The 20602-nt window shown below is 41.1% G+C and overlaps 2 protein-coding genes across 2 annotated transcripts in view; one reads left to right on the forward strand and one right to left on the reverse strand.

Annotated features, from left to right (window-relative positions):
- Nucleotides 1-20045, forward strand: part of LOC145418637 (protein argonaute-2-like) — a 163540-nt gene extending 143495 nt beyond the window's left edge. Inside the window, exon 17 of the mRNA XM_080287000.1 lies at nt 20031-20045. The gene's annotated coding sequence lies outside the window, so the exon portion shown is untranslated. The remainder of the gene's footprint in view (nt 1-20030) is intronic.
- Nucleotides 2638-20602, reverse strand: part of LOC145418591 (protein Skeletor, isoforms B/C-like) — an 85241-nt gene continuing 67276 nt past the window's right edge. The window contains exons 7-16 of the mRNA XM_080286957.1: nt 17607-17706; nt 15913-16097; nt 15484-15679; nt 14808-15047; nt 13953-14146; nt 13055-13279; nt 12571-12688; nt 5317-5742; nt 3187-4515; nt 2638-2693 (exon numbers count right to left, since the gene is read on the reverse strand). Of these exons, the coding sequence (XP_080143083.1) occupies nt 2638-2693; nt 3187-4515; nt 5317-5742; nt 12571-12688; nt 13055-13279; nt 13953-14146; nt 14808-15047; nt 15484-15679; nt 15913-16097; nt 17607-17706 (3069 nt within the window). The remainder of the gene's footprint in view (nt 2694-3186; nt 4516-5316; nt 5743-12570; nt 12689-13054; nt 13280-13952; nt 14147-14807; nt 15048-15483; nt 15680-15912; nt 16098-17606; nt 17707-20602) is intronic.

Consider the following 20602-nt stretch of genomic DNA (forward strand, 5'->3'; position numbering starts at 1 on the left):
TAAGGCAGGAATGAATATAGTTAATAAAGATACATCAGCAATATAAATGGTGAAACAATTATTGCTGGCACATGAGAATCCCTAATACCTGAGTTCACTATGAAAGTAACATGAATCTTATGGCCATGTTTAGACTGCACTAGTAACCCCTTTTTCCTTAACTTTCATGCTCCCACTACCTATTGTTCTCTTTCAAGCCACTTTCACCATAAACTTCTTTACATCTCTCCATGTTCCAGTCAACAACATTTTACTATCTATCTATCTAAACCCGGAAGCCTTAATTCCGTAAGGGGTTGCCACAAACAAATTGCCTCCATGTTGCCCTGTCCACTGCCATTTCTCTGCCCTCCCCCAACTTATATTCCCCCTCTCACATACTTTACACCATCCCTCCATCACATCCTTCTTCTCCCCCTCCTTCTCCCCCCTTCCACCTCAATCACACACTCCTATAAATGTATGCACCCACCTTCCATGCCTAATGCTCATTCATTTTAAGTACCGGTACATATTTTGTTTCTTTTACAACTTATGTTACCCAGTTCAACATGCACTCCAGAAGGATGCACGAGATTAATTCTTCCTCAAAGCCCCATAACTACTGCTCCAAAACAATGTGAACTGGCAGACCTGGAAGCATATTCTTCTTGCAATTTGTCTGTCTCTATGCCTTCATCAGGAATACTCATCTTTCATTCCTGTCCTACCCATAATCCTGCTCTTTTTTGGACTTTGGGGAGGCTTTTACCATTTGTTAGACACATCCAAGGCCCTTTTTTTTTATTTATTCTTTTTTCCCCGACTCTGGGACAAGGCTTCGAAGCCTATCCCCAGGGACTATCCCCAAGGCCCAGTAGTCCTCCTACATCTCCACATGTCCCATCTTTGGCATTAACACCCACTGTTCATTATGAATAACGTACATGTTAGGGCTGTTTCACACAGGACTGGTGTACTGGTATTAGCGGGGGGGTTTTTACGACATGTCGGCGGATTTTCTGGTAGATCAATAATGTCCACTTCTTATGAATTTCAAATCCATAAACTGTTCCCTGCCCCATCGGGGACTTGAACCGGAGTCCATTAGGACTGCAGGTCACCTCTCTACCAATTGAGCCACCACCTTCCAACAAATCTTTACAACCCTCCTCCTTCAGCATCCATCTTTCAGTCTATGCCTTCATCTCATTTCCTCTCTACCTGTTTCAAGCTGCTGTTGTAGACTCACACTATTGTTAAAGCTGTGTGTTCCACTGGGTTCAGTTCTTTTTCAAGCCAGCTTTTGGGTTCTGTCCTTTCTCAAGACATCTTTTGGATTCTGTCCTTTCTCAAGACATCTTTTGGGTTCTGTTCATTTTAAAGCTAACTTCCTCTGGGTTCTGTCCCTTTTAAACCTATCTTCCTCTGGGTTCTGTCTCTTCTAAAGCTGTCTTCCTCTGGGGTCCATCCTTTCCAAAACTACTTTCCTTTGTTGTCCTTTCTAAAACTATCCTCCTCTTGGTTCTGCCCTTTTTAAAGCTATCTTCCTCTGGGTTCTGTCCTTTTTGCTACTGGATTCTGTTGTTCTACAAGCTTCCTCTCTTCACGTCTGTTCAGAATTTCAAAGATGTGGCTATGACTCGCCAATTTCTGATCCATTTCTTTAACCTCACCAATTCAAAGAAAACACCAATTTTTAATGCCTCACAAATTCAATTTGTGTTGTCTATGGCCAAAAATCTTTCACAAGACTATCTTCTCTTAACCCCAACTCCAGGCTGAAACCCAACCCTACATCCCAACAGTATAGATCTTTTAATACAAGGATGTTGATAAATTACTGCAGTACTCCTATTCATGTTTATTTAAATAAAGGAAAATCATTATGGAATACGTTTTTATTTACAGAAAAATATACATGTAAAATCTGTGCTTTTTAACTTTTATAATAATTATTTAAGCTAACTTCATCTGCATACGTAGCCTTGTTATATACTTTACTCTGCACTGATTGCATAAATCGGCCCAACAGTTTTTAGCTCTATCACTATCATGCAATAGCTAACTCAAAATTTATTGGTATAAATTGCTCCATTCTATTACTGCAGGATCCTAGTTCTATTTTTCAAAATATTACATGTAACCTGTGGCACAATGGCAAAAGCTGTATCAATAACATCACTGAATAATATTGCTATAAGTTACTGATATTTAATGTGCAGTACCGTAGAGAGCACAGTCTTTGAATAACATATAAGGTGACTAATGCCGGCAGTGTAGCATTTTGGGCTACATCAGTTATTATACTTATTACATTACTGGATATTATGTTTACTGAGCACTCCATAATATATTATATATCCATTATATTATAATGCCCTAAAAACAGGCCATTCGCAGCGGGAACAAGTGCCATAATACTGTAGCAGTGTAATAACTAACGTATTGTACGCTAGCTCCAAAATGAGTCACACAGGAAGGAGGTGATGTTATACTAAATGATCAGTATAGTTCAAGCTGTCCCAAGGAGATTACACTATTTATCATCTGCATATTGATATTATAAAAATGGCTAGAATATACCACAAGGATGTGATATAATGCATCCTCATGAAAGCAGATTTGTCAACATATGGTGGAATCATTCGGCAATTTTTAATAGCCAATGCCTGTGGTGTCGCTGTCTGGTATGAAGTGTGCACCAATAATTTCTGGAACAAGCGTGTGGTAGCACTTAGACAATACAAGATATCACTTCACTTCCGTATCTTGCATCACTCAGCTTAACAGTATTATAACAACACAGAGGGCGCCATATGACAGCTAAATAACCCTTTATTACGATGCCATCTTTTTTATCCCAATCTGGTTACTGTCAAGCAATTTTATTCCACTTAGAGGTGAAGTCTTCAAGTGGAGAGGTTAATGGAGGCTATATCTAATCCCTATAGTTCCAAAAACCCCCCCTAAGCCAAATTTTAAAATATGTGACGGTATTCAAAGGGTTAAACCTGTGCCAGCATTGTTTACACCTCCCTCACCGAACCCACGCCAGTGAAAACAGGAGGAGGAGTAAACAGGGGAGAGGAAAAGAGAAGTGTGCAGAACTTTGGTGAGACAATGGGAGCGGCAAGGGGAGAGGTTCATGGGCTTCTGTTTCTCTCCTCTTCCTCCTCCTCCTCTCCTCTCCTCCATCTCTCCTACTCCTCCTATTTTCATGGTTTTTGCGACGGGTGTGGGTGCTATCGGTGAGGGATGCAGGCAGGTGCTGGGTGAGGGTTGCCCAAACATCCTTGAGGATTGTAAGATGGGTTTTGTTGACGCTGGGCTTGTGATCATGACTGGGCTTTGATGTGGCAGCAGGACGGGCTGGGGCATACGCTGGGGCTGGAACAATGACTGGTCGAGGGGCTGAAGCTGCAGCATGGTGGTCTGGGGTCGGTGGCAGTGGTGGAAGCGATACAGTAGGGCGGCGTCGGGTGGGTCGACGCTGGCGGGTAAACTGCGGCAACTGTGGTACTTGAGCAGGGACGGGTGGCGGATGCTCCCCTCGGTACGGCACAACACGGGGCCGACTGGTGATTGCAGCAGCTGATCGGCGGGGAGTATCGGCCAGTTGTGGGGGGGCCGGGAGTGAGTCAGGGGGGAGGGGACGGCCATCAGAGGTGAAGACTTGGGTGGGGTTGGAGCCTGGGGGTAGTGGCAGGAGAGGCTGGAGCTTTTCAGAGCTCATTGGTCGTGGCACCGGCACTGCCAGGTCATCAGGGAGTGGCACCAGGGCCGCCACCAGCCGACGTGATGGAGTATTTTTTCCCTCCACTCGGTCTGGCTGTGGGCGACCCTTTCGTGCCACGTTCCCTGAGGGTTGGGCGAGTGCGGTGGTGAGTGGTTGGACAGGGCGGGTGGAGGGAGGCTTAGCGTGCTGGTTAGGCTTTAGCGGCAGGTTAGAGGCGGCACCACCCAGCAGCGCAACCCCAGCTGCCATAGGGACGGGCAGCGGCAGGGGACGAACAGGACCCGCACCCAGCTCAGCAGACTCATGTACTAGTGGAGTCACCTTCACGTCACTCTCCTCACTTTCATCCAGGCGAACATGGCGGTGGGCAAACCTAGAGTGCATAGCCGTGCGTGGACCAGCCGGGAGGGGTGGTGGGGCCACCAGGTGTTGTGGAGGAGGCAAGTGGGGCAGATGGACCAGTTTGAGTACAGACCCTCGGCTAGGTGGGTCCAGCCGGGCCGGGGGGCGGGGGATTCGAATAGGCATAATGTCAGAAGAAGAAACTTCAAAAGCCAACACAGGTCCTGGGGGGGCCGGCTTGATGGGCCGGAAGTCAGACTCATAAATCACGGAGTCAGGATCAAAGCCAAAGTTCTGGTTAAAGGTCTCGTCTAGCGTCACCTGAGAGTCTGGAGGGATGGGAGTACGGGAGGGCAGGGAAGTTCTAGGAGGCAAAGGAGTCCTGGAAGATGTGGAAGTCGAAGGGAGATCAGTTGAAAGTGTTGAAAAGTGGGATGGCTGATCAGTTTTTCCCACTGGGTGGCTGACATGTGGTTGGGTGTAAGTGGGATGGGTAACAAGGGTTGTTGGTTGTATACGGGGTGGTTTGTAGGGTGATGATGGTTGGTAGGGTGACTTGTGAGGTCCAATAGATGGTTGGTAGGATGAATGGAGTGGTGTGCTGGTTGGCTGGTTTGGTGTGCTGTGTGGTGCACTGGTTGGTTGGTATGATGAATGATGTGGTACGCTGGTTGGTTGGTATGATGAATGATGTGGTACGCTGGTTGGTTGGTATGCTGAGTCATGTGGCACAGTGGTTGGCTGCTTGGATAACAGTGGTGTTGAGGACTGGTGATCAGGTCTGTGTGTCTGTGAAGGATGTTGGTTGTATGATGAGTGTCCACTGGGAGTTTTATTAGTCTGATAGTTTGTAGGTGGATGAGAGGAAGTCTGGTGTATTCCTGGTGGATGACTGGGTTTAAAAGAATGTGTGTTTGATGCCTGATTGGATTCCAATTGTGTAACAGATTGATTATTGGAGACTGGATGGTAGTGACTGTGTTTATTTGGTAGTTCTGTGAAGCCTGGGATAGTAATAGTTGGAGATGAGAAAACAGAGGAAGGTAGAGTGGGAGATGGGGAAGGTGAGGGGAAAGCTGAAGAGGAAAAAGGAAAAGGTGACGAGTGATGAGAAATGGAGGAGGGTTGAGTGAAAGGGGAAGACGGATACTGATTACGAAGTGGACTGATCGAGTACTCTTCCTCCTCATTTTCCCTTCCTCTTTCCTCCTCTTCATGTTCCCTTTCCCATTCTTTTTCCTCTTCCCTATGCTCACCTTCATCCCCAAAATCGATCTTCCCCAAATTGGCAAACGCTGAAGCATTCACTAAAGCAGGTGAACTCTTAAGGTTGGGAAGTTTCGGGAAAGTAAAACCGGGAGCCCCAAGTGGGATATTTTGGGGAAAGGTGCTGGGTCTAGAAGGTAGGGGGTGGGGTGGGGGGAAGGGACGGGTTGGGGGGCTTCTAACTGGGGCCCCTAAACCCCCAGGTCCCAGGTCAAAGGGGAAGTTTTCAAAGTCAGTGTCAAAATCTTCGGGAAAATTTGGGAACGTGAAGTCGCCAGGGAATCTATGGTTAGTAGGGCGTTTGGGGTGCTTGGGGGCATTCTTTCCCGGGATCCTGTTAAAGTGGGGAGCGGAGTGTGTGTGTGAGAGTCGTGCCCCACCATCGTCATAGTAGTAGTCGCTGTAGTAGTCATAGTCTGAAAAGCAGTCCGAGGGTAATTTGGTGATTAGTCACAAAAATGGCCGTCAGGATGTTGGTTCTTTGTCTTATAATCTATAACTTTTTTTAGTTTAAATATTGCTTTCATCTGTCCATTTGGTTATTTGTAACTGTCTATTAGATAAATATATATAATGCCTACAGTCTTTTTTGGTCACTAATTCCTTTACACTACCTCAAAACCATGTCAAAACCTGGTGTGACAATAACTAACTGACAGGCAGGAGAAGAAATGTTTCCTTTGCACAGTACAGTACACAGAGAATATTGTTGACAGATTTTTTGAAGACTTATGAAAATAACAGAACTCGGAAGGAAGTGACAGGATTTCTTTTTACACTCCTTTGTTAGCCACTTACTTTGCAGAAAAACACACACATGTACGCACACACGCATGCACACAAGCGCGCGTGCACACACACACACACACACACACATACACAGGATAATGACAACGGCCACCCATCCGAGAATACTTACCAAGCAAAGTATACCAAGGAATACTCACAGAATGCTTTAAAGGTGGTGAAGAGGTGAGGCAAAAGGACCTTCACAAAATAGTAGGTGCAGGTATCTGTACTTTAGGAGGGACTTAAATGGAGTTTTATTGCAGCGTGATGAAATGGAGGGACTGACTTGGAACTGGGTAATTAATATACATGATTTAATGTTAGCTGCTGTTGTTGCTGCAACCCCAAGCTCATCTAGATATGATGATAGGGAAGAAGCCAAGGGATGCTTCTATAACCAGGCAATTGAGCCTTAGCGTTATAATGGTGCCACCACATGAAGGCCTCCCTCTCCAGCACCAAGGCTGAAATGGTTAACCTCAAGAACAACATCCGAGTTATGATTGTATCTGGCATGCAAAGGGAGGGAAAATCCAAATGGCATGCTCAAGCCAACATAAGGACGGGTGAAGCAACTCCTCCTTTGGTGCTAAAATTGCAGAACTGTAAGACCAAAAAAATATCAAACTGAAAAAAAAGACCAAGAAACATAAGACCAAAAATATCAAGATCAGAAATGACATAAGACCAAAAATGATATACGACTGGAAGAGAAAAAGAAAGAAGGAAAAAAAAACAGATCGAAAAAAGACGAAATACACAGACAGAAAAAAGGTCAAATCAGCAGTCTCCATCAGCTAAAACCCTGTGCACTGAAGTCTTGTCAAGTTAGGTCAAGAACAGGATCAGGTTTGTCAGGTCAAGATGGGGGGATAGTTAGGACGAGGTCAAGTTAGGTCAATCAGGTCTCTTGATATTAGTGTAGATTCAAGCTGTCAGTTTTGCCTCTAAATACTGGTGTACTTACTGCATGTGAAAAAAAAAGAAAAAAAAGAAGAATATATTTAGCATCAGTTTGGGGCTCAAGGAACTTACTTTTTCCACCGTTAAATTCTGTGTTATTGTCTTTGTAATTTTTCTTTGTGTGGTATTCTTCATAGCTGTTATACTTGTTAGGTAATGCATCATAGCTCAATATATTGTGTACCTTTGTTTCCATTACTGTTCCTCAGCAGCAACAATATTATTCTCATGTTGTCTGCAATGGTATAACTACTTAAGGGTAGCTACTTATGGGGTCAATGCCCATAACAAGAGTACCTCTGCTCACGTGTTAATATCTTGATTTTATTTTTCAGCAGAAGCAAAGTCAGCTTTCTGATTAAGTTTTCCTCACAAGCACTCCCAGCTTACTTGCTTTTATACTGGGCCATATGTTCATTGTTAAGGATATTCTGTAATACATATTTTTTACGTGATTCATTTTGCCTGCTACGCCTTAATATGTCCTGTGTGTTGCTGATGTGAATTCTGTCGCAATGAAAAAGATACGAACACACAAGAGAATATTAGGTATTAAAAAGCTAATAAATCACTAGAAATATGCACTACAAAGTCTCCTATGCCAATGAGATATACAGTATGGCAAAATGACTTGACCACTGACATGAAGCAAATATGGAAGAAATAAGAACTAACATACAAGGTGCACACAGTTTGCCTGAGTAGATTCAATCTCAAGTACAGGTCACCGCTTATATCTTAACATTTCAGCATCGTTTTAATATATGATCATCATTTTCACTACATCACCATTATGGACCCCTATGAAGCACACTTTTTTATATACAGCATGAATGCCAATTTCCCCTAAATGATATCTATGATCCTACATTTGATATATGATTGATTACTGTAGGAGAGAGGGAGGTGTGAGTTGGGGGAGGGTAGCATAATGGCAGGGGACAGGGTGACATGTAGGCAACTTGTTTGTGGCCACCCCATACAGGATTAAGGCATCTGGCTACAGATAAATAGATAGAGAGATAGATGAACTTTCCAACTGGTTTTCCACTAACATAACATGAGCATACAGTGAGGCTGATCTGTATGGTTGCTACAAAATGACATACATTTACTCTTTCTCTCACACAAGACAAAACTGATAAACATATAAATATACTGTACATCATTTCCTTGCAATTTTACCAGAAAATAAAACCACTCAGGCAAATCTGTATACACCCCTTACTGTATGATGGTAAGAAGACATGTGAGAAAATATAAAGAAAGCAGAATGTGAGAAAAAGTATAAGAAAGATGTGACAAAAAGTATGAGACAGAGAGAGGAGAAAAAGTTTAGAGAAATGTGAGAAAAGTTATGAAGAAAGAAAAAAAAAAGGCGGACTGTAAATATAAAAGAGAACTGATAAAAGAAACACTTAATGTGAGAGGAGGAGATGAACACTTAACTACACATGAGAAAAATTAAGTGTTGTCACCAGGATCCATAACAGAAAGCGACAGCAACAGCAAAAGCCACAACTGAGAGGCAGGGGATGAGGCATTATTTACTTTACCATAACATCAGATTTGGGGGTTCATAAAAACACATCTGGACTCAACTTATGGGATTGTGGCATCTGGATATATAGAGATAAACAGACAGTAAAAACACATGCTAATGAGGTTAAACTTTGGAAACTATTGATATCTTATATGACTTCACTGTCTCATTAATTGACAAACACATAAAACCACAGGAAAAAACAAATGTATTTCCAAATCTTAGGCCACAACTCACAAACTATTGATTTGTGATAGATTTCAAGGTCTGACTCAAACACATACAACACATAAAACATAATAACTTCTAAAATCTTATGGTAAAGTAAAATTAAACCAGAGGAGGGGAGGGTGAATAAAACACAGTAAATAAAGGAACAAAAGCAAGGAAGAGGGGAAACTGATGAAACCCCACAATCCTTGCTGACAAAAAACACGATTCATTTCACTGGGTAATAACAAAGCACAAGGGGAAGGACATACATATACGTACCACATACATATATATATCTATATATAAAAGAAAAACCAGCACTGAACGCCCACATTAGTGAAAAATATATGCTGTCCACTTTAACTTGGCCTAAAACTGCCACATCTCCACCTTGACTGACGAGCTGTAATAAAAGAATAACACTAAAACACGATGCTCTACTGTACTTTAACCTGGCCTCAAATTGCAGTCTCTCCATCTTCAGTGTCAAGCTGTAACAACAGATTAAAAACAGAATATGGTTCTAGTTACAAACACGTTATATGAAAGGACAAAGAGTTGTAGTACTGCCTGTTGTTTGTGGTCCTGTCTTACTTTGCCAATGATCTACAGGAAATAAGCTACAAATGGGCTACAAAAGGATGAAATTCTCCGCCAAGTTAAGGTGGACGAACTATAGTACAAATGAACCTCCCCTTACACGAATTTTGTTTATATGACTGCCAATGTACTTTCTTCTCACATGAATATAATCCAAACTTATGCAGCTTGTCTCGATACTTCATGTAATAATTTGGGGAGATTCTTGGGCTTATTTTGAGTGAAAAATACTTTGTCAATATTGGTCCAATTGTCAATGGTTAAGAAGCTACGAATAATGAGGATCTTATGCATGAAATATGGGGGTTATCATGGTTTTATTTTCTTTGTTGCTGTTGTCTTTTCCTCATGCTTAATACTGCTTTTAGTATGCCTGGTTAATTTTTTTTGCAAAGAAGAAGAACCAATGGCTCAAGCCCAATTCTCTCCCAATAAGAAGTTCAATTTTTCTTATGCAATTTCTACTACTGATCATTTTGTTTCCCTTCCCCAAAATTGCGAAAAAGGAGGCCCAAGTATACTGACTGAACAAGTATTTAACTCCTGAATAATTAAAGACAATTAATAAATGGTATATCTCACAAGAGTTGATGATTAAAATAAAAACAGGGAAGATGTGAAATGTGATCTGAATGCATGACTGAAAAAAGATAAAGAAGTGGTAACTTAAGACAATCTGGTTCATTTTTCGGAGCAGTGAGATGAGGAAAGGAAATTTCAGTTTGAATATTTTGTACGACATATTTTGAATTCACCAAGTCAGTCCTTCAACATACAGTAATGTGTTTTTAAGTTTATTCCCACTATTTTTCACAATGTTATTCAGCACAAAGCTTTTCACATTGTACATATCAGATCTGTTCTAAATTCAATAAAACTGTCTGCATGAAGGAAGGTTAAACTACAAGAAAATATCATCATAATGAGGGAGATTATGGCAACCTTCATTACCATAAAAAAAAAAAAAAAATCAAAATACTTAAACTCAATTTCCTTTCCCCTTCTTCTTGGTTTTTCTTAAGCATTAGGACAGGACACAAAGGATCTACAGTTTACCTAACAATCACACATTCAGGTATAAAAAATAAACCTCTATTCATATACGATAAGACATACTGTATACTAATCCTATATATATACTAGTATGCAAAGACAGCCTTCATTATATAAGTCAGGCATCTGTTATTAAATAACACAAAATTTCCCATACAAATTATATTAAAAATGTGAGAATCCAGCTTTTATGGTTTATATATTTATGGAGTTCTGTATTTTGTCTGCAATTTACTGTGGATATTATGACAAAAGGGATGCAGAGAATGACAACTTATATTGATGTAAAAAGGAATCTGACTTATCAATGAGGAGTTTAACTGTATGTGAATCATACTGATCACTAATGATACATAGGAAAAGTGAAGTAAGATCATAAATTTCTTCCATAGAGGTTATTTTTAAAAAAGACTCTCTCTTTCTCCCACTGAGTGACTGAAAGGAGGGAAGGGAGGGAGACAGAGTTTTGCAGTAGTCACAATGACCAAATAAAACCAAATACAGTACAGTTAACTGGATGAATTACAAGTCCAATCACTGAACTGGCTGACAATATGATTCACAACAATATCAAGGAATTAAATAGAGGAAATGGAAGTAAATATACAACTTCACACAAAATGAGTTAATCACAGCTCGTGTGCCAATACTCTAGTTTGTTACCCGATACCCGGTGGAATATTACGTCTTTTTCAATGGTGATTGAACACGTTTGCTCGTTTGTTCTACTGTACCTATATCTTGTCTCAAAATCGGGTTGTATAGACAAACGTGTGACATCAAACTGTTTCAAAGAACTTTCTGCTTGCCAACACTGTTACCCAATCATTTCATATGTTGCTCAACAATCTCATTAAATGAGTGAGGTCAGCCAGGATACACCAATAAAAGCTTTCTCTCCTGGAAATGCCAAAACTGTTAAAATGTACAGTAATTCTGACATACTATTCTTCATTATAGTATTTCTGATTCTAACTGTGAATAAGTAATCCAGGCACAATACTGTAAGACATATTTTGCTCCCCCAAAAAGTGATATCCAACTGGCTTTCTTGGTCTTCTGAGATACTGAGTGTTTTGGGAAGCAACCTATCTAGCACTTGAGAATATTTATATCAACTCAGTATTACTCCTGGTCATATTCTTCAAAGGAAATAAACCTACTGATATTTTCCATATTTAGGTAGGGTATTAATGCTACTTGGTATTCTTCATCTATACTGTCTTGGGAGGGGTAAAATTACCAATTATTCATGGACATAATTTTGTAGCTCCGGATAACTTTCATGCAACTGACTTAAAATAAACAGAGGATGAAATGCAGGGAAACACTGGAGAAAGTTTAAATTCTTCATCCATCCATCCAGCAACTGGTTCAGTGTTGCCCCATCTGGAGTGTGTGGGTCTGGCACTAGGCTAGTCCAGACATTTAAGGCAAGGGGATCAGTCACTCTTCCCTGAGCAGCATTATAAGAGGAATAAACTTCAATTATCTTTTTAAATACTGATATGGACTGCAATAATAACACAAGAATACATGAACATACCACACACAAAAACTAGCAAGGACAAAGTGCTTGGTACAAAAAATATGATCCAGTCTCCCTCAAAATGGGCTCTCTAAGCATGTGTGGTCCAAATTATGAGAAATATGTTATTATGCTCTTTTCTGAGCTTTCTCTCCCAGTCATTTCCTAGGTCATGGATTAATTGCAGGAATCCAGCATGAATATTTAGATTATACTGCAGGTGCCAACGAGTTATTGTAAAGAGTGGTACAATAATACTTCTAACTGGGCAATATTTGTGGTAAAGTGGGTAATATAACAAAACAATTCCTAAAATACTGGAAAGAGAGATACCCATCCTTTCACATGCATACTGTACAACTGAAGTGGGTTGCAAAAATGGAAAATTAGGCAAAACAAGTGATTACTAAGAGTGACAGTGAAAGCAAGAAGTTTCTACTTGATATGAGATAATGATAAATGTACAAATTAAAACCCCTAAATTGGAGATATGACAAATAATACTTAGCCATTATCCATGAAATGTTCGGATCAATTGCCGGTTCTACTAATTACCTTGACCACCAGGCAATACCCGAACTGCAGTCTGAGCAGAACCGGAGGCTGTCAGTGGGTCAGTATCACAGCTGTCCAGGACGTGAATCTTCCAGCCCAGGAATCGGTGGGTGTAGCACTGGAAAGGACGGAGTGGGAGAGATGGGGAAGGTTAAAGACTGAAAGAAAACTTTGAGAAATCAATCACATGATATTGGGAAATCTCCACACACACACACACACAAACTGATAGCAGATTTCACTGGAGCAATTGCATCTGGAGTCAAATGCAAAATATCAGCTGCCCCTCCTAACAGCCAAGGTTTAATATGCACCACTGCCATATAAATTACTTAGTGCAACAAAAGACAACTACATATGAACAAATGCCACACACATAAGAGAATGGAGCACAACTAAAACCCCACACACACACACACACACACACACACACACCAAGGATCACCAGCTTTACCTCTATCACCATCACACAACCTACTCCTACCTGATAATAGACTTCATCAGGGGTATTAGCATCTGGCGTCCACTGCAGTATACCAGGCTCCCCCTCTTGACAGTTCAGCTTTAGAGTGCGTTGGTACCCTCCGAAAGACTCAAATGCGTCAGCTGGGTGGTTGGGGTCCTGCTGCCACTCACACAGACGCCCGTATGCCGCTGGCACTGGGTTTCCATCACGGTCTTTGTCAACTCCGGCAAAGACTCTGATTTGCTGTGGATTAAGTGGAAAATGAATTGGATACATAAGACAAAATGGCCATAGAAAAGGGGTTAAGTACAACACACATACACACACACACAAACACACACACAAACACACACACAAACACACACACACACACACACACACACACACACACACACACACTGAATATAACTACAAACTGAAAACATTAGGAAACAACTGAAATTACTGCTGACAATGAAAAAGGGTAAGTAAAGACAGTATCTGATATATCTTTCACCTTCTGACCTCATATATCGCAGTGCAGAGTCAAACTGTCTGGAGCAAAATGAATGATATATCTTTTAAAATAGTTTCTGAACCCTCCCAGTCTCAGGGGCTTCCCAGTGTAGATGTAATGGGGTATATTAAAGCCGACAAAGCTAATGGCGATCTCCCCTTGACTCTGTGGCCTACATTGCATGCTCGTATCACGCTAGGCTGAAGATCAAATCCCAACAATTACAGTACTGTGATTTGCTAATGTAGTGGGTTACGTTCTGGCCTTACACTGAGTGAAACTGATTGGTGTTGGCCAGAGTACAACACCATAGACAATTTACAAGGTTTAAGGCTTAATTATATGCACTTGACAATTACTCTACCCTCAAACCCATTCCACACAGATTTCTCTCTATCTTAATGTTCCAAGGTCACTCACAGATCGTTCAGCTGGTGTCTTGAACTCATAACCACCCTCAGGATCGTCAGTGATATAGAAGGGATGGTATCGTGCTGGTCGATCAGGGTCATAACCTCCCTCCACAACAAAGGTGTAGGTCTTGCCTCTCACCACATTGATCTCAGGGATGAGGAGACCGTTTATGTACCATGCAATGCCCCAACCAACGTGGCCTGTAAATATCATGACCAGGGGGTTGGAATGAATTATTTGCCTCTTCCCAATTTTAACGGTGCTAATGCCCCCTGCCCCCCTCCCCCAAAAAAACCCACCTTATTCAGTTTTGGGAAGATGTTACATATTGCCTTAATGAAACCATTAATAAAAAAATAATCTGAATGTAGTTAAAGGTAAAGGTTGGCAGTGACAGCATGGTGTAGTTAAGCATGATGCTGACCTAGGTAACATAGCCCTTCCAGCCTCTGGCAGGTTATATAGCCAATACCCTGGGACACAAGGCCACTGCATCATCCAGGTTACCACTTACGTTCCCTATGTATTATACCAGGTACTCTGTCTACCAACCCACAAAGGGTGGATGGACAACTGTGTTGAGTAACCCCAGGTGCCTCCATCAGGATTCAAACTCTAGCACTATTGGGCTTAGATTCACAGGCAACAACACTTATCACTTGGCTACTGCAATGGTGGCAGTTAAATTAAAATTAAGCAAATAAAGAATGACAAAAAGGCAGAACGGTTTATGTTTGTCAGATCGATACTGTACTTATCATATAAAATACTGTTACATATAATTCTTCTGTCATGGCCAGCACCTGTGAGGGACATCACAAGAATGAGCAGTGTTGACACCCAGGGCTTTCAGAGACATACCAGTAATAGCATTATATCCATTGTTTCCTCCAGTGGGTCCAATCTGTGCATACATAACCCCATCTTCAGGCTCATGGCAGGGTATGGGAGGGATGTACCACGGGTTGGTTGGCGGAGGTGCACGAGCTGGTTGGCTGGGCCCGGTGGACGCCTGAGATGATGTAGAACCAGAACTTTCTTGGTCCTCGGGGATGGGGCAGTTCCACTCAGGTGTGCGGCCGAAGTCAATGAACATGTCACCTATTAAGTGCAAAGAAAGAAAAAAAATGTTGACCAACTACATTAAAATGATATGACAGTGTAAGAGGTCACTGTTACCGTACGAGTAGAAGTCCAACAAGGAAAAAATAAAACAAAACAAAAAGTCATCTAACAATAAAATCTTATGAAAATATTAGCTGTCTTTTACTTATATTCTTGACCCTACCACATCAGGCTTCTTGTAAAACCCACTTCATATGGAAAATTAGTTAATATGAGCCAGCTTTCCCCCAGGGCAGCTGTGTTTACTGTACTGAAGAAAGCAAGCTACTTTCAAATAATCACAGTTTAATACAAACCTCTCAGCCTAAGAGTGTGGCACTGAGGTTAACTAATAACTGATCAGCTAAATACATATACCAGTGAAAGTAAATTAATCCCACTCTCCCCAAAAAAACTCATGTCAAATTCGCACCTCTCAATCGCAACGAGTGGTACGAGGTGTGTCCCTGTGAGTTAACGGGTCCAACCGCCCAAATGACAGCCTGTGATCCGTTGGTCAGGATGGACTGGTCTATGGAGTCTAGACGGTTGAGGGGACGCTGGAAGGTCAGCATTGTGAAGTCATTGATGAGTGCAGCATTCAGGAGACGTACGTTGTTTCTTGCACCCTAGAAGGAATTCATGAAAGAATGTGTGAAAAAATGCATCAGAGACTGAGTGAAGGAGTGAGTAAAATAATGTAGTTCGGTCTTTAATTATGGGCTGAGAGGTCATTAATAAAAAAGCACCATGATGTTAGTGATCAGCATTTGCAATGGATAAACCCATCACAGATGCATACACCCAACAGAGTCACTCTAAACCATACTACTGGTACTGATACCAAAATCACCACACTTACATTGACCTGATCGTCTGGGCAGGAGCCACGGCCGCCTTGGCACTGACTCTTGGCACCGAGATGGTAGTCCTCTGCCACACCTCTGCCAGTGTCGCGTTCCAGCCACCCCACCACCACATCACCACCGACCATCACAGAGCGAGTGGGGGAGCCAGACACACCAAACGACATGTACTGACCATCATCTGTGAAGGAATTGCGGTGATGAGGTGAACAATTCTAAATGTTTGGGGTGGGAGAGACACACAGCTTGAATTCTATATTTTCTCCAACATTTCGGGCTCTGAAGATGGGTTCTGTGTAGCTTTTAAAGGTAAAGAAAAGAGAGAATTCAAGTTCTAACCTATGCCTCTCTCCCACTCCAGATTTCCACTTGTTGTAGGTGATCATCTACTATGGAAAGGAGTGATGACAAATTGCCTCCAGGTCACCTTGGCCTGTCCCCTCAGGCAGATGAACAACATGAACAAAAAGGGTGAATAATCAAGTGAATTGAAATCATGAATGAAAAAAAGGTGTAAGTGTGAAAGGTGCACAAACCACAACATCACCACATTCTCTCTCTCTCTCTCTCTCTCTCTCTCTCTCTCTCTCCCCTGCTGTGAATAATTTTCCTTGATAATTGACTCTGAGGGGAAGGGTGGAATGGATGAATGAATGGGTGGATAGATAGATACTTTGATGGATAGATATAGACAAATAGATAAAGACAAAGATATAAAGATAGATAAATAAACATTCTGACAATTATATGTTGACAGACTGACATAGGTAAGGGTAAATATAGACAAGATTTTGAGTTACATCCTTATTCTTCACCCATCCTATCCTCCTCCTCCTCTGTTCAATATTCCTCCTCCTCCTCCTGCTTCTTCCCCTCCTCCTCCTCCAACTCTTTTCCCTCCATCCTTCCTCCTCATCTTCACCCCTGAATCTTTCCTCTTCCTCCTCCAATTTTCATCTTGTCTCCTCTTCCTCCTCTCAGTCTTCTCTTCTCTCTTCTTCCTCCTATTCTCCTCCTCCCTCCCTCCTCCCTCAAATCCCTTAACCAAACATCCTCACTGTTTCCCATAGACTTAACCCCCCCTCCCCCCCTCTCTCTCTCTCTCTCTCTCTCTCTCTCCAATAACTCTTAGACATCTATTCTTAAACTTTCTACTGAAGTGAGTATCACCTGGAAAGACTCCCTCCCCCTATGTCTGTCTGTCTGTCTGTCTGTCTGTCTCTCTCTCTCTCTTCTCAGTCATTTGTCACCTGTTTTTTCGTTCCCTGTCTGTCGCAAGTCCTTTGAGTAAATGAGAGAGAGAGAGAGAGAGAGAGAGAGAGAGAGAGAGAGACGCAATATATAATCAAATTTTGCTCCTTTTCGCGAGTTTATATTCATCACACATCAAAGCCTTTAAGCAGAGTACAGGAATTTCGCGACTTCCTAACACGTATTCCTTAGCGGTTCTTTCTGCAAAGCGCACACACACACACACACACACACACACACACACAAATAAAACAAAGCACTGGTGGGTACCCTAACCAATTCAGACAAACAAACCACAGGAAAAACTCAACACAGAAATCAATGGAGGGGGAAAATGCAGAGAAAACACACACGCACACACACACTGGATGTACTAACCAATTAAGACAAATAATACGGAAGAAAATGGAACAGAGAAAGCACTGTAGGGCAAACTAACCAATTCTGCCAACCAGCTGCATCACGACGCTCTCTCCAGCCACTGCCCAGCGCACCTCCAGGGCAAGGTCGTCCCACAACACCTCACAGTTCAGCTTGGTCTGCAATGATGAGGCGATTTTTTGAGGAGGTGGATGGCGGTGTATTGAAAAAGGAAAATAATGACCCAAAAATACGGGACACGTGAATAATGACTCAAATACACGGAACATGATAGTATAAGGAAAAGAAAAATACTAATCCAAATATACAGAAACATGTTAGTGGAATGTGCGAAGTATAAAGAAAAGACAGATGCTGACTAAAATGTATGAAAAATGTTTGTAGAATAGATGAAGTATTAAGAAAAAAGGAAATATTGACCGAAAAATATGGAAAAGTTTAGTAGAATATAATAAGGGATTTGTAACTTGGGAAATAGGATAGAAAAGTGAGGTTTAACAGTAGTGGAGGGTGTATGTACGTAGAGTATTATGAATGTTTTAAGTCTGTCTGTCTGTTAGTATGTATGTCTGTGTTTCTGTCTGTGTGTCTGTGTCTATGCATGTATGTATGTATGTACTTTAGGTATACATGTATGTATATACACATATACAGTATGTAAGTCTCAAGACCTACAAAAACGATTGGAAAAAAACAGTTAGAATTTAATCACGAACAGGTAACTTATGAGGAAACAAGGTAGCTTATACAATGTTAATTAATACAGGATATTTAATAGGGAGGATAGTAAACGGGAAGGATTTTTCTCTGAAGGAAATTAATCAAGAGGTGGGTTAAAAAATATATATGAAGCTGGAAAGAAGACATATAATATAGTTAGTCAGAGTAGGGTAGGTACTGCACTATACTCATTGAAGGCAGGATATGAAGTGGGGAATGTGTGTGTGTGTGTGTGTGTGTGTGTGTGTGTGTGAGAGAGAGAGAGAGAGAGAGAGAGAGAAACCAGATGGATAGATAAAGACAATTAAGTATACACAGACAGACAGACAGATGAATAGATATAGATAAAGAGGTAGGCACACAGGTAGAAAAGAGTAAATTAACCAACGAGAAAGGAAGGTAAGTAGGTATATAAGTAGGTAGGTAAGTAGGTGTAAGTACTCCAACAGATACAAGAAACAGGAAAAACACAAGTAACGCCAGAAAACAATAAATTTAAGTTCCCAGTAAGTAGTTAAGTAAGTAGGTGGAATAACATAAGTAGGTGTGTTAAGTAGCTAAGAAGATTATGTTAAGGAGATGTCACTCAAACTCAGCACTGACTTATGCTACTTTTACGGTGCAGTTTGGAGGGAAGGGAGAAAGGAAGGAAGGAAGGAAGGATGGAAGGATGGAAGGATGGATGGAAGGAAATGATGAAAGGAAAGGAAAATGGACGAGAGAGAGAGAGAGAGAGAGAGAGAGAGAGAGAGAGAGAGAGAGAAACATATAAAAACACACACATATATCCACTTACCACAAAAGATGAGTAGTGACGAGATGGAAAAACAGGTCTAAAAAACACAGAGTCGAGAGAATGAGAAGAGGAGGTGGAGGGATAAATAAGATTAATTATATTTACAAATTTAATAAAGTGCAGACAGGGAAATAAAGAGAACATCTAATAAAAAAAGAATGACAGATTATACAAGGAGATTAATAAAAGAATGACACCAATAAAGGAATGAGAAAATAACACAAGGGAATAGTAAAATATGACAAGGATATCTAATAAAGGCATGACAGACTACTAAGAATATCTAGTAAATAAAGGAATGACTAAAGAAATGTAATAAGGGAATGACAGATTAAAACAAGGATGTCTAGTACAGAGAATGACTATAATAAAAGGTAATCTAATAAAGTAATGGACTAATAAAGGCGTGACAGATTAATACAAGAATGTCAAGGTAATAAGGTCAACAAAAACATATCACTACCCCCCCTCCGAAAAAAAAAAAAAAAAAAAAAAGGATTGGTACTGAAAAATCGAAATTCGTCTCGTTTTCTTCGGCCCTCAAAACTCGAGAAATTTTCCAGAGGCTTGTAAATCTGTCTGGGATTAACTAGTGTAATATAAAAGTAGCCAGGAAACCATTTACAACGCTGGGAGGTAACCATATAACCAACCCAGACGTGTTCCCTACGTGTCAAGAAGTGGGTTGGAGGGGGTTAGTGCCCCTCCTCGAAAAACAACTAACTCAAAGACAAACGGACACCTCTCCCGGGATTATGGCGTCTGGCTATAGACAGACAGACAGTAAATACGAGTAGTCTTCTAAGATTTAGCTATTGGATGTAATACCGTTTCTACGCCACTCACTGAATTTTACTTATAATACTAAAAACACCAGTAAATATATAGGAGAAACACCCAGATCCAGTTATAAGGGTAATGATAACTGTTTTTGTTGACTCTTCTCTGCAGGATGTGGCAAACGAGTTAAGCAAACTTTTATCTCATATTCGGAAGAGCCACTTCTTGTTCCCTAAATTTCCCTAAGATTTCTGGTAGACCTACTTCAAAACATCTAGCCTCTTCTGTCCTACCACACTTCTTAGTAGTAACCGTTCTTAAGTTCCTAGAGAGGCTGACTTACTTAAAATTTTATAGTTTCCTCTGCCCCACCACACTTCTTAGCAGTAACCATTTCTTAATTTAAGTTTTCTGGTCTGTTCCGAATTCTCTAGCTTCTTCCTTCCTACCATGCTTCGTTGTGGCAAGCGTAAACCAAGACTGACTGGTAATTCAAGCAAGGAACAGCGGTATAAATGGCATCTCTTGATTTCTACGCCTGTGGATCCAGGCTGTACCACATCAACTCCGTAAAATAATTGCGAGACGACTGACATTGCCTCTTTGTTATTGTTTTCTTGAAGGGAACAATCTTGCGAGCTCCTTCCCTTTCATTCCTCCTTCCTTGCATTAAAAAAAAATCTCAAATGTATTACTGCAGCAAAAAGTCCCCCCCCCCTCCAAAAAAAAAAAAAAAAAAACTGGTGTATGATTTTTGC

This window comes from Coenobita brevimanus, chromosome 115, assembly GCF_032717465.1.
Source record: "Coenobita brevimanus isolate Jiangsu-jjx chromosome 115, ASM3271746v2, whole genome shotgun sequence".
Taxonomy (NCBI): Eukaryota; Metazoa; Arthropoda; class Malacostraca; order Decapoda; family Coenobitidae; genus Coenobita; species Coenobita brevimanus.